The following is a 14909-nucleotide window of genomic DNA, read 5'->3' on the forward strand; positions in this document are numbered from 1 at the left end:
AGAAGAAGCAAAGAGATGGACGTCTCCCAGCAGGTCAGTGTTCAGCCTTTACTGTTTACAGTACATTTATTTATTTATTTATATATTTTATATTTTTATATATATATACACATACAGTATATGGTGTCCTGTATTATATATGGGACACCACTGGACTCACTGACACTTTCCTTTTTTTTTTTTAAATAATTTCTCTAAGTGGAAAGCCCACACTTCTAAGGGTAATAATGCTTGGTCTCGTTTCATTTGTTAATCACTGTTCTTGCCATTATCACTGCGATATTGTCCAAGTCGTACTTCAGAGGGTGCAGTAACACAGTCTGTTCCAACTCTATTTTATGACAGAAAAAGGATTTTTAAGTAATCAACAGAAGTTGGGACACCTGTGCAAACTGTTTGCTTCAACTTGCAAGGCTTAGTTTAATTTAATTGCTGCAGATCATCTGTAGGTTGTAACTTATTAGTTGTTCCCTGAAGAAAGCCCATTTGTTTTTTGCTAACATAAACTTTAAATTTAAACCTCTGGCAGTTTACTGCTTATCTTTTGACCATTCTAGGTCATTCATTGCATTTCAACTGATTAAATGTGATGAAAAACTGAGGTGTTCTAAAAGTTTTGACTAGCAATATATACACATACAGTGGGTATGGAAAGTATTCAGACCCCCTTCAATTTTTCACTCCAGTTTTTCACAGAAGCCGCTAAGATTTACACCGTTGTGCGTGACGGTGATTAATTTATTTTACTGGAGGATTACCTGGGACAACCCCAGCCTTGGCACGGCACACACACACACACACTACAGAGACAAAGAAGAAAACACGCTGGGAACTTAAACAATAAAAAGTATAATGAAAATTAAATTAACTAATTGAAACAACAATACCACCCCTGATCCCTTCGGCGATATTACATTTAACAAGTAAACATGACAAACACGCAGTAAAGTCCATGTATGAAATAATCAGCGGTGAAGTTCTGTCCAGTGATTTGAATGAAGCGAGGGAAATGGAAAAACACAGTCCTACCGGTAGTTGCTGAAGTAGGTTGACAGATGAATAGTTCAGGAGCGCTCCTTCTTCCGTGAAAGCCAATGACTCCAGACAACGTCCTCAGTAACAGTACACAGGTAGACAAATGATAACCAGACCCCAACAAACAATACAATCCAGGACACGATGATATATGGCAGACAACGACAGGCAGTTCAACAGTTATTACAAGCACCAAACAAACAAGAACAAACCTTCCTTTTCTCTTCGACCCCTGCCCTCCTTTTAAACCCCTCTAGCCACCTTTGCCCCCAACAGCCCTGCAAGGACTGCTGGGACATGCAGTTCTAACCAATGGTAGCACTGCTACAATCCCCCTCCCCAGGCCATGGTGTATGGCCGAACCAAGGCTTGAGGTTAGCGATGTTAACAGTGTCTACTTTCTTCGTCCCTGGCAATCCCTACTGTACCGCATAGGTCACTGGTCCTTTCTTTTCGACTATAGTTGCCGGGCCGAACCACTTCGGAGCCAGTTTAGCTGTGAATTTATCGGAGGCTTTGGAGAGGGGATGAGTCCTGATCCAGACTTTCTCCCTAACTGAGAATTGCACAGGCTTATGTCTCCGGTTGTACGATTGAGATTGTCTGGACTGGGACCTCACCATCCTCTCCTTTACCCGTTGTGTGATAAGCTGTAGTGTTTGCAAATGATCATGTATTGAGGTGTCTGGATTGGGTGGTTTATGATTAATTATCCTCTCTAGTGGACCGTTTAGCTGTCTGCCTAAAGCTAATAATGCAGGGGTCTCACCCGTAACCTCGTGCACCGCCGTGTTCAGTGCGAACCGCAGCTCAGGCAGCCACTTTGTCCAATCCTGATGATGGTCTCCGACGAAGGATGCAATCATTGTCTTCAGGGTCCGGTTCACCCGCTCAGTGCGATTAGATTGGGGATGGTACGCTGTTGTCTTCAGGTGAACCACCCCCCATTGCTTCCAAAATTCTTCGGCCTCTGAGCTGGTAAACTGCGGGCCCCGGTCTGAGATGATGTTCTTCGGCACCCCCCATCGGGTAAAGATCTCATCCTTCAGGGTGGAACATATCTTCTTGGCTGTGGCATTAGCCATAGGGAATAGCTCCACCCATCGGGTAAAATAGTCCACATCCACCATCAGGTAGGTCTTCCGGTCCTTACTAGTGGGTAATGGTCCCAGTAGGTCCACGCCTAGGCTCTCCCCCGGGGTAGTGATGGTTACTGGCTGGAGCTGTCCTGAGGGGAGACCAGGTGGGGTTTTGTATTGCTGACAGGTGGTACAAGTCTGGACATGGGACCAGACGTCTTTGCGTATCGTCGGCCACCATGCCACCTCCAAGATTTTAAACAGCGTCTTAGTACATCCAAGGTGACCACCGATCGGGCTGTCATGGTAATACTGTAGGAACTTGGGCACGTATGTCTCGGGCACTACCAACTGATAATGGTAACCCCGGTCTTTTGTAGGAACGCAGCGATAGAGTGCCCCTTGAAGTTCCCTATAATGTATGCGGTCAGACCTCCCCCCTGAGCCCTCTCTCAACCCCTGACACACAGGACTGGCTGCTTGAGAGTGAACAATTTCCTGCATGTTCAGGGGAAGATCAGGCCAAGGGTTAGAGACCGATACCGCACATACCATCGGTGCGGGCTCGTGCACCCGGGATAAGGCATCGGACACCACATTAGCACAACCCTTCCGATAGCACACCCTGAATGTGAACTGTTGGAGGTGCAAAACCCACCTTGTTAGCCTAGACGTGGTCTTCGGGCAATTGAATGCCCAGGTCAGAGCCCTATGGTCGGTTTAGACTTCAAAGGATGTCCCCTCCAGGAAGTGACGCCACTTTTCCACGGCCCACACGACAGCAGGCATTCCTTCTCGGTGGTGGAATAATTATACTGCCCTTCAGTGACCGTGAAGCATAGGCCACCACTTCTCTTCTCCTTGATTAGTTTGAGCAAGAACGGCGCCGAGTCCGAGGTCACTTGTGTCTGTGTGGACCTGAAAGGTTAATTTGGGATCAGGCTGTGCCAGGACTGGAGGCGATATCAATGCCTGTTTAAGTCTTTCAAAGGAGTCCTGGCACGTTGGTGACCACTCCCAGGGGGATCCCTTCCTCAGCAGCTGGAACAAAGGGGCAGCGATGTCGGCAAACCCATGCACAAATTTGTGGAACCACCCAGCCATCCCCAGGAAGCGCTGGAGACTTTTACCTCCTGGGGCTGGGTAGTCCAAGATGGACTTAATTTTCTTTGGGTCTACCCGGACCCGTCTGCCGACACCAAATGGCCGAGGAAGTTTAGATGGTCCTGTAGAAATCTACACTTCGGTGTTGAGTGTCAGATGAGCCTTCTGCAGTCGCTGGAAGATGTGATCAAGGTCCTTCAGATGTTGTGAGACAGATGGGGAGAATACAATGATGTCATCAATATACACGAAACAGGTCTTTCCAATGAGTCCCCGGAGGACCTGCTCCATTAGCCGTTGGAATGACGCCCCAGCGTTTTTAAGTCCAAAGGGCATCACCCGAAACTGGAACAACCCCTCCGAGGTGATGACGGCGGTCTTCTCCATACTACTCTTCCCCATCCTCACCTGCCAATACCCGGACTTCAGATCAAGGGAGCTGAAAACTGCTGCCCCATGCAAAGACTCCAAGATGTCATGAATGAGGGGCATGGGGTAAGCATCATCTAAGGTCTTCTTGTTCAGCTCCCGATAGTCCACACAGAATCGGTAGGTCCCGTCGGCCTTCTGAACGAGCACCGCAGGGCTAGCCCAAGGCGAGGTGGAAGGCTCAATGACCCCTCCCACCAACATCTGGTCGACCCACTCCTTGATTATTCCTCTTTTCAGAGGCGACACTCTGTAAGCTCTGTGCCGAACAGGGACAGGGTCGACTGTGTGAATGTGATGACACACCACCTCAGTCCGACCCAATTTGTCCGCCCACACAGAGTGCCACCTCCTAAGCAGCGGCTGAACGAGCTCCGGCTGTTCAAGAATAGCCTTCTCTACTGGGCTGGGCTCGTCCACCAACTGCGCAAGGTAATAACACAAGTTAGGCCAAACCAGATTACCTTGAGCCTTCGTCCCAAACCGATGGACTCCACCCCCCGGCAACTCATACTCCAGCCGCGACAGATGGATGGTAAGACCTACCGACACCAGAGAGTCCATTCCCAGTAACAAGGGCATTGACAGGTGGTCATCTTCCAGGATGTAAACTTCTGTCTCCCAGTGTGTCTCATGTAAGCAGAACCTCATGGGAACCCTGCCCTTTGCCCCGTGCGCCCTTCCATCCGCAAGAAAGAATTTTACTTTTGCACTTTCCCTTAACTGCTCATGAGGCACTTTAAGCTTTTCCCACAAGCTGTATTTCATAAGGGCATAAGTGCTCCCTGTATCTACGACCGCCTCTCCAGTGACACCCCGCACTTGAACGGGCAACTGGAAACTCCATCCGCGGCACCGCAACGGACAAGGCCGACTGTCCCCAGTCGTTCCTCACTCCCGCTACAGGAGTCGACTGCCCCAGTGGCTGCGTGACGGCACGCCAGCTCTCTTGCACCTGCCTCCTGATCTCCTCTCTCATATTGGCTTCCAGGCGCTGCACACACTTCGCGAAGGACTGCTCCAGACGCTGCACCCTCCCAACCGTCTCTCCGGAAACTCGGGCAGCTGTGGCATCGATCAGGTCATGGACAGTTTCATCATGATTGAGAAAACTGCGGGCGATGTCATCAACCCACGTCTCTAGCTGTTCTAGGCGCAGCGTCAGGTCTTGCAGAAGCTGCCCCTCTCCGATCTCGGGCTGCTCTGGACTGGAGACCCACAGGGTATCCAGCAGGCTCAACTCCTCCTCGAGAGGGGCTCTGACCGTAACATGACGCGGCCTGGGCAGCGGACGCACATCAACCAGCGGTTCACCTAGTTCAAGTTCCTCGCCCTGCACTGCGCTTACAACAGACATGCTTCTGAAAGGGTGTTAGTGAAGTCGCACTAGAAGGTGTCGTAAATAACCCTGGCTCCTACCTGGCTTAAAATGCAGCCATTTGCTGAAATCATTTAAATTAATTTTTTCCCTCATTAATGTACACACAGCACCCCATATTGACAGACCAAAAAAAGAATTTTTGAAATTGTTGCAGATTTATTAAAAAAGAAAAACTGAAATCTCACATGGTCCTAAGTATTCAGACCCTTTGCTCAGTATTTAGTAGAAGCCCCCTTTTGAGCTAATACAGCCATGAGTCTTCTTGGGAAAGATGCAACAAGTTTTTCACACCTGGATTTGGGGATCCTCTGCCATTCCTCCTTGCAGATCCTCTCCAGTTCTGTCAGGTTGGATGGTAAACGTTGGTGGACAGCCATTTTTAGGTCTCTCCAGAGATGCTCCATTGGGTTTAAGTCAGGGCTCTGGCTGGGCCATTCAAGAACAGTCACAGAGTTGTTGTGAAGCCACTCCTTCGTTATTTTAGCTGTGTGCTTAGGGTCCTTGTCTTGTTGGAAGGTAAACCTTCGGCCCAGTCTGAGGTCCTTAGCACTCTGGAGAAGGTTTTTGTCCAGGATATCCCTGTACTTGGCCGCATTCATCTTTCCCTCGATTGCAACCAGTCGTCCTGTCCCTGCAGCTGAAAAACACCCCCACGGCATGATGCTGCCACCACCATGCTTCACTGTGGGGACTGTATTGGACAAGTGATGAGCAGTGCCTGGTTGTCTCCACACATACCGCTTAGAATTAAGGCCAAAAAGTTCTATCTTGGTCTCATCAGACCAGAGAATCTTATTTCTCACCATCTCAGAGTCCTTCAGGTGTCTTTTAGCAATCTCCATGCGGGCTGTCATGTGTCTTGCCTCTCCTCAGTGTGTGTGGAGACAACCAGGCACTGCTCATCACTTGTCCAATACAGTCCCCACAGTGAAGCATGGCGGTGGCAGCATCATGCTGTGGAGGTGTTTTTCAGCTGCAGGGACAGGACGACTGATTGCAATCGAGGGAAAGATGAATGCGGCCAAGTACAGGGATATCCTGGACAAAAAACCTTCTCCAGAGTGCTAAGGACCTCAGACTGGGTTTTTTAACCTCTTTATGACGTTTTACTTTTTTTTTTTTTGTACTCTTTGTCTTTTATTTCTGTCCTCGTTTTATCCTGCTTTTGTTTCAATGGCACCTGGTCCGTGGTGATTATTTTCCCTTTTTCAAGTAATAATTTCCGTTTGTTTGCGCTCCTGCGATCTTTACTTTCTTTTTTTTTTATACTTTCTCATTTTCCTACTTTCATATTCTTTAACTTTCTCCACATATGTATCACGCCATCTTTTTTTTTTTTGAGCCTTTCGGATTCCACTGCTTTCATAATCTCTAACCTGCTCTGCATGTGTTTAGCTCCAACAATTGTGAACATCTTTATGAAGTTCTACTTTGTCTTTTACTTCTGAGCCCGATTGGACCTGCTTTTTTTTTTTTTCCAATTCCACTTGTTCCGGACTAATAATTACTTTCCTTATTTTCTGAATTTGCACCTAGATTATTCTTTTTCTTTTTTGTCTCTCCAACGCTTTTGAGTCTCTTTTCTCCGCACTGCTTTCTTCTTCACTTAGTCGTCTACGTTTCATTTATAACGTATTGTCCTTATAAGCTTTATATGCGCTGTGAGTCCTGGACCTGTGTGCACTCAAAGCCTTAGTGTACACGAATGAGTGTTTTGCTGTCTGTGGTCTTATTTGATATTGATTCTAAGTAGGGCGTATCTTGCAAGAATCTGATGTTCCACGTCATCACGAGACGGTCCTGGGTCAATCTCTTGGCACAAAGTCTCATGTTTAAGGTGCCCACGAGATGCTCCGTGGCAAATCTCTTTCGTCTCACAGGTCTTTTAAGTGTCTTCCGTGATCTTAATATTAAGATCACGTCTCATATCCCTAGTGTTTCTCTCCCAGGATTTTTTTTATAATAGAAATATATATATACAGTATATATATGTAATTTATGGTATCCCAAATGAGATGGAAAGTGAGTCCTTAGCTGCCCAGGAGGCCATAATGTAAGGACAGGTACTGACCGTTATCCCAGTCAAAGTGAACAGATAACAGGTAGACTAGACAAATAAGGATGCCAGAAGCAGTTCATTCCCCCACACAATAGGTGGTATTGTCTTTCCAAGCTGGTCTCAGGACTACCACAGGGTCTTCATGGGAGTTGGAGTGTAGAAGAGCAGCCCTTTTGGGGTCCTTGGGTGCCTCAAGAGGTTGCTGTCAGGGAAGACTGCGCTGGTTTCTGTATAACCTGGAAATGCTCTGGACGACCACTGCCGTGATACCAGAAACATTTCTGGGTCCAGATTAAAAGAAGCCCACCATATCTCCTCAGAGAGTCGGAGCTGGTAGGAAGGGAGACGATCCTTGAGGAGGAGGGCAGGAAGGAGATGTGAAATGTTGGTGTGTTTTTGAATTGTTTGCTGGACTATAGCCTAAAAAGGTACTTTTGTTAATAAATCTTTTGTGAATTTCCCCTTGGGATTAATAAAGTATCTATCTATCTATCATATAGTGCCTTTCACATCTATCTATCTATCTATCTCGCTGTGTAATTGAACTTGGAGCTATCTGTGGTCAAGTTGTGTCTGCTGTCAGGGCTCAGTGGCACCCCCTGGTGGATTATATATATATATATGTTTATCACGGTTAATCAGTTCCAGACTCTACCGCGATCAATGAATTTCTGTAAAGTAGGATTCTTTATTTTATAAATCGAATATTTTCACAGTTAGAGCATAGAAAACCTGTTTACGACATTCTAAGTACATTTTTTTTAACATTATTAGAGCCCTCTAGACATGAAATAACACCCTTTAGTCACTATTACACTCGTATTACCCAATATATTAAACAAAATAAGAGAAAATAAGACATATTAGATGTTACAAATATCATATTACCAGTAATCCCTCCTCGATCGCGGGGGTTGCGCTCCAGAACACCCTGCGAAAGGTGAAAATCCGCAAAGTAAAAACCATACGCTTACACTGTTATTTTTATATTGTCTCGCTTGGGTCACAGATTTGCACAGAAACACAGGAGGTTGTAGAGACAGGGACTTTAAAACACTGCAAACAAACATTTGTCTCTTTTTCAAAAGTTTAAACTGTTCTCCATGACAAGACAGAGATGACAGTTCCATCTCACAATTAAAAGAATGCAAACATGTCTTCTTCTTCAAAGGAGTGCGTGTCAGGAGCAGAGAATGTAAGATTGAGAGAGAGAAAAGCAAACAATCAAAAATCAATACGTGCTGTTCGGGCTTTTAAGTATGCAAAGGTGCGGGAAGCATATCGTAGATCATTGAGAAGTTTTATTTAATACGTAATACATGCTCTGATTGGGTAGCTTCTCAGCCATCCGCCAGTAGCATCCCTTGTATGAAATCAACGGGGAAAACCAACTGAGGAAGCATGTACCATAAATTAAAAGACCCATTGTCTGCAGAAGTCCGCGAACCAGTGAAAAATCCGTGATATATATTTAGATATGCTTACATATAAAATCTGCGATGGAGTGAAGCCGCGAAAGTTGAAGCGCGATATAGCAAGGGATCACTATCATATATATATATATATATCTACCAGGTAACGCATGTGGTTGGTCTGTAAGTCAGCTAATGTCCGCCACGCCCTCTCAGTTGCGAGGAGCAGATCATAGAATGTTACGTAGTTTTACTGATCCCCGCGAGGGGTGCAGTGAGTGTGTACGCCTGAAGGTGAAACACGTGTCGCGTACTCTTTGCATTATTTGACTATATAGGACATTCCCCTTATATAAACATTTGCCCTGCTTATATATTGTATATACTGTATTATGAGCTGTGTACTGTGTAATATGTGTGTCGCAACATTTGTCCCAAATTACCAAAATTCTGCAGCTTTTAGTTTGCTTCATAGGATAGTTCTAACATTAGTGTGACGTGTGTTCAAATAATTCCACAGAGCAAATATCTTTGTTTTAAAAGTTTTAGTAAAAATTCAAAGCAAAGCAGTTCACTTAAATATATAGGAAAAAATGGAAGGAAGGAAAGAAAGGAAAAGTTCTTGTTTAAAGAAAGTTCTGATTAAGGTTTTTTTTATCTTGTTTCATTTTTCTCTAAATCTGTGGTCATACTTTCAAATGCTCCTATCAAAAACAGTAAGAGCATGAAGTGAAGTCAGAAAGCTGCATGCCAATCTGCTATTTAAGGCTTAGCTAGCAGTGAGACTGTTTCCTAACTGACTAAATTAACACTCAGTTTTGCAGATATAGCAAAGAAAATTCTATACTCCGCAAAAAAAAGAAACGTCCTCTGACTTTCAACTGGTTTTACTTTCAGTAAACTTAATGTGTAAATATTTGTATGAACACTAAAAGAGTCAACACCATAAGACATAAACTACAAATGTTTCACAATGTGTCCCTGAATGAAGGGAGGCTCAAAATCCAAAGTACCAGTCAGTCTCTGGTGTGGCCACCAGCTGCTTGAAGTACTGCAGTGCATCTCCTCCTCATGGACTGGACCAGATTTGTCAGTTCTTGCTGTGAGATGTTACCCCACTCTTCCACCAAGGCACCTGCAAGTTCCTGGACATTTCGGGGGGGAATGGTCCTAGCCCTCACCCTGCGATCCAGCAGGTCCCAGACGTGCTCAATTCCTTCGACGATAAACACGAATCCGTCCATCACCCCCGGTGAGACAAAACCGGGACTCATCAGTGAAGAGCACTTTTTGCCACTCCTGTCTGGTCCAGCGAAGGTGGGTTTGTGCCCATAGGCGTTGTTGCTGGTGATGTCTGGTAAGGACCTGCCTTACAACAGGCCTACAAGCCCTCAGTCCAGCCTCTCTCAGCCTATTGCGGACAGTCTGAGCACTGATGGAGGGATTGTGTGTTCCTGGTGTGACTCGGGCAGTTGTTGTGGCCATCCTGTACCTGTCACGCAGGTGTGATATTCGGATGTACCGATCCTGTGCAGGTGTTGTTACACGTGGTCTTCCACTGCGAGGATGATCAGCTGTCCTTCCTGTCTCCCTGTAGCGCTGTCTTAGGCGTCTCACAGTGCGGACATGGCAATTTATTGCCCTAGCCACATCAGCAGTCCTCATGCCTCCCTGCAGCAGGCCTAATGCACGTTCACGCAGATGAGCAGGGACCCTGGGCATCTTTCACAGTCGGTAGACAAGTCTCTTTAGTGTCCTGCGTTTTTAGAACTGTGACCTTAAATGCCTACTTTCTGTAAGCTGTTAAGGTCTTAACGACCATTTCACAGGTGCATGTTAATTAATTGATTAGGGTTAATTGAACATGCATGGAAAACATTGTTTAAACCCTTTACAATGAAGATCTGGAAAGTTATTTGGATTTTTAAAACATTATTGTTGAAATACACAGTCCTGAAAAAGGGACGTTTCTTTTTTTGCTGAGTATATTTTGTGTTAATTTACCGAATAAAAGATTATACCATAATCTAAATTAAACTATGAGAAACCGATAATCTATTGAAATTAAGACAACACTTAAGTGAGTTTAACATAAACAACGTGAACTCACTAAGAATGGCTCTTACAATGTTTATTATCAGTTCAGTGTGTCACAGCCTTTTGTACAGTGGCTTGCAGAAGTATTCAGCCCCCTTGAACTTTTCCACATTTTGTCACATTACAGCCACAAACATGAATCAATTTCATTGGAATTCCACGTGAAAGACCAATACAAAGTGGTGTACACGTGAGAAGTGGAGCGAACATCATACATGATTCCAAACATTTTTTACAAATAAATAACTGCAAAGTGGGGTGTGCGTAATTCTTCAGCCCCCTTTGGTCTGAGTGCAGACATTGCCTGATGAGTGCTAATGACTAAGTAGAGTGCGCCTGTGTGTCATCTAATGTCAGTACAAATACAGCTGCTCTGTGACGGCCTCAGAGGTTGTCTAAGAGAATATTAGGAGTAACAACACCATGAAGTCCAAAGAACACACCAGACAGGTCAGGGATAAAGTTATTGAGAAATTTAAAGCAGGCTTAGGCTACAAAAAGATTTCCAAAGCCTTGAACATCCCACGGAGCACTGTTCAAGCGATCATTCAGAAATGGAAGGAGTACGGCACAACTGTAAACCTACCAAGACAAGGCCGTCCACCTAAACTCACAGGCCGAACAAGGAGAGCGCTGATCAGAAATGCAGCCAAGAGGCCCATGGTGACTCTGGACGAGCTGCAGAGATCTACAGCTCAGGTGGGGGAATCTGTCCATAGGACAACTATTAGTCGTGCACTGCACAAAGTTGGCCTTTATGAAAGAGTGGCAAGAAGAAAGCAAAACCATAAGAAGTCCCGTTTGCAGTTTGCCAAAAGCCATGTGGGGGACACAGCAAACATGTGGAAGAAGGTGCTCTGGTCAGATGAGACCAAAATGGAACTTTTTGGCCAAAATGCAAAACGCTATGTGTGGCGGAAAACTAACACTGCACATCACTCTGAACACACCATCCCCACTGTCAAATATGGTGGTGGCAGCATCATGCTCTGGGGGTGCTTCTCTTCAGCAGGGACAGGGAAGCTGGTCAGAGTTGATGGGAAGATGGATGGAGCCAAATACAGGGCAATCTTGGAAGAAAACCTCTTGGAGTCTGCAAAAGACTTGAGACTGGGGCAGAGGTTCACCTTCCAGCAGGCCAACGACCCTAAACATAAAGCCAGGGCAACAATGGAATGGTTTAAAACAAAACATATCCATGTGTTAGAATGGCCCAGTTAAAGTCCAGATCTAAATCCAATCGAGAATCTGTGGCAAGATCTGAAAACTGCTGTTCACAAACGCTGTCCATCTAATCTGACTGAGCTGGAGCTGTTTTGCAAAGAAGAATGGGCAAGGATTTCAGTCTCTAGATGTGCAAAGCTGGTAGAGGCATACCCTAAAAGACTGGCAACTGAAATTGCTCCTCCCTTTTGTGAATCAAGTGTGGTTGACAGGGTGCCATCAGGACCCACTGAGACCCACTACCATTATAAAAAAAATAGCAACACGTATCCCACTGGTGGCAGCCCGTGACCTAGAAACTCATCATTAGTTAACTCTATTAAAGCATTTGTATGAAATGTCGCCTTGATCTGGGCATCCCTGAACTGCTATAGTGAATATACTGGGCAGATGATCACCATACCAACGTGCAGCTTATCAGAGAAAGAGACTCTGGAGAAGTAAAGACCAGCAAGCTGAAGAGTCACACTGAGCCTTCAGTTTTGTTAAGGAACTTCAGCCGAGACCCCCGTTGATCTAATTAGTGTTTTGACTGAGAGCTGGAGATTCTTATTGACATCATCATCATCATCATCATCAATAATTGGGTCTGACGATGGCTAATAAGGTCCACATGAGATTAACTGATTGTGCTGGCAGACAGCTTTGGCTGAATGAGGTGGACGGATGGTGACAGTGTCATTGTTGTGGCACTCAGTTTGCTGCTCGCGTTCTTTCTGTTTAACTTCACACCACTCGCTTTCTCCATCCAGCAAGATGGTGGCCTTCGAAGAAGTGAGGTTAACATTGCCTTTCTTTATGTTGTCCTACAGAACATCTGTGAAGCCTTTTATATGGCTCCCTCGTAATCTTTAATAAGGTTGCAGTTGAAATTCGCCTGTTTCATTGTTTGTCCAAGTAAACTCCTGCTAGATTGTTCTCAGCATCTGAAGTTTTTTTTTTTTTTTGTTGCTACTTCTGTTTTTTCTTTTTTTTTTTTTTTAAACTCTTTCATCAGACGTATTGCACATTTGGAATTTTTCACCTTCAGTTTTCTTGTTCCTTTTTTTGACTACCAGAGGAAGTTAACTCATTGTTTTCCTCAAACATCAAGAAGGTCACCAGGCTCCCAAGAAACCCCAATGATTTGGTGGAACTTTTTATTCACACAGTCCGACTCGGTAAAGAGAAATCAACGTTTGTACCCTCGGCATTGCACTATGATTTGGAATAGGCTTATGGATGTCAGGTTTTGATATAACACAAAACACATTTGATACAATAAACGAAAGAATCTACTCCTGCGGAAAGGTAGCTGAGTCCCGCTATGTCCTCAAACCATATATTCGTCACCATATACACATACATACAGGGGCCGGTCATAAAATTAGAATATCATGACAAAGTTGATTTATTTCAGTAATTCCATTCAAAAAGTGAAACTTGTATTTTAGATTCATTCATTACACACAGACTGATGTATTTCAAATCTTTATTTCTTTTAATTTTGATGATTATCACTGACAACTAATGAAAGTCCCAAATTCAGTATCTCGGAAAATGAGAATATCAATTAAGACCAAAGCAAAAAAAGGATTTTTAGAAATGTTGGCCAACTGAAAGGTATGAACATGAAAAGTCTGAGCAGGTACAGCACTCAATATTTAGATTTAGTTGGCCTGGATTACTGCAGTAATGTGGCGTGGCATGGAGTCGATCAGTCTGTGGCACTGCTCAGGTGTTATGAGAGCCCATGTTGCTCTGATAGTGGCCTTCAGCTCTTGTGAATTGTTGAGTCTGGCGTATTGCATCTTCCTCTTCACGATACCCCATAGATTTTCTATGGTGTTAAGGTCAACGAGTTTGCTGGCCAATCAAGAACAGGGATACCATGGTCCTTAAACCAGGTACTGGTAGCTTTGGCACTGTGTGCAGGTGCCAGGTCCTGTTGGAAAATGAAATCTGCATCTCCATAAAGTTCGTCAGCAGCAGGAAGCATGAAGTGCTCTAAAACTTCCTGGTAGACGGCTGCGTTGACCTTGGACCTCAGAAAACACAATGGACCAACACCAGCAGATGACATGGCACCCCAAACCATCACTGACTGTGGAAACTTTACACTGGACCTCAAGCAACGTGGATTCTGTGCCTCTCTCTCTTCCTCCAGACTCTGGGACCTTGACTTCCAAAGGAAATGCAAAATTTACTTTCATCAGAGAACATAACTTTGGACCACTCAGCAGCAGTCCAGGCGAGATGCTTCTGACGCTGTCTCTTGTTCAAGAGTGGCTTGACACGAGGAATACGACATCTGAAACCCATGTCTTGCATACGTCTGTGTGTGGTGGTTCTTGAAGCACTGACTCCAGCTGCAGTCCACTCTTTGTGAATCTCCCCCACAGTTTTGTTTCACAATCCTCTCCAGGGTGCAAGCGGTTATCCCTATTGCTTGTACACTTTTTTTCCTACCACATCTTGTCCTTCCCTTCGCCTCTCTATTAATGTGCTTGGACACAGAGCTCTGTGAACAGCCAGCCTCTTTAGCAATGACCTTTTGTGTCTTGCCCTCCTTGTGCAAGGTGTCAATGGTTGTCTTTTGGACAACTGTCAAGTCAGCAGTCTTCCCCATGATTGTGTAGCCTACAGAACTCGACTGAGAGACCATTTAAAGGCGTTTTGAGTTCATTAGCTGATTAGAGTGTGGCACCAGGTGTCTTCAATATTCCGAGATACTGAATTTAGGACTTTCATTAGTTGTCAGTTATAATCATCAAAATTAAAATAAATAAACATTTGAAATACATCAGTCTGCGTGTAATGAATGAATCTAATATACAAGTTTCACTTTTTGAATGGAATTACTGAAATAAATCAACTTTGTCATAATATTCTAATTTTATGACCGGCACCTGTAGTTTGAAGTGTAGTCTAAGATTACAAAAGCCTAAATGATTTGAGAATCCATTGTTGGACTAAAAAACTCCTCTTTTTGTTCATCACTGCTAAACTAAAAGAGGGTTCAGCATATTTGACCAGCCCATAATTTATATAACGACAAGATAAAATGATACAACATGAACTTTGGCAGGGCAGTAGCACAGGTTATGACG

At 44.6% G+C, this 14909-nt stretch overlaps 1 protein-coding gene across 1 annotated transcript in view; it reads left to right on the top strand.

Moving 5' to 3' along the window:
• pip5kl1 (phosphatidylinositol-4-phosphate 5-kinase-like 1) overlaps positions 1-14909 on the top strand; it is a 102761-nt gene continuing 87852 nt past the window's right edge. Inside the window, exon 1 of the mRNA XM_039764353.1 lies at positions 1-33. Coding sequence (XP_039620287.1) covers positions 16-33 — 18 coding nt within the window. The 5' untranslated portion in view covers positions 1-15. The remainder of the gene's footprint in view (positions 34-14909) is intronic.

The sequence above is a fragment of the Polypterus senegalus genome, chromosome 9, assembly GCF_016835505.1.
Source record: "Polypterus senegalus isolate Bchr_013 chromosome 9, ASM1683550v1, whole genome shotgun sequence".
NCBI lineage: Eukaryota > Metazoa > Chordata > Cladistia > Polypteriformes > Polypteridae > Polypterus > Polypterus senegalus.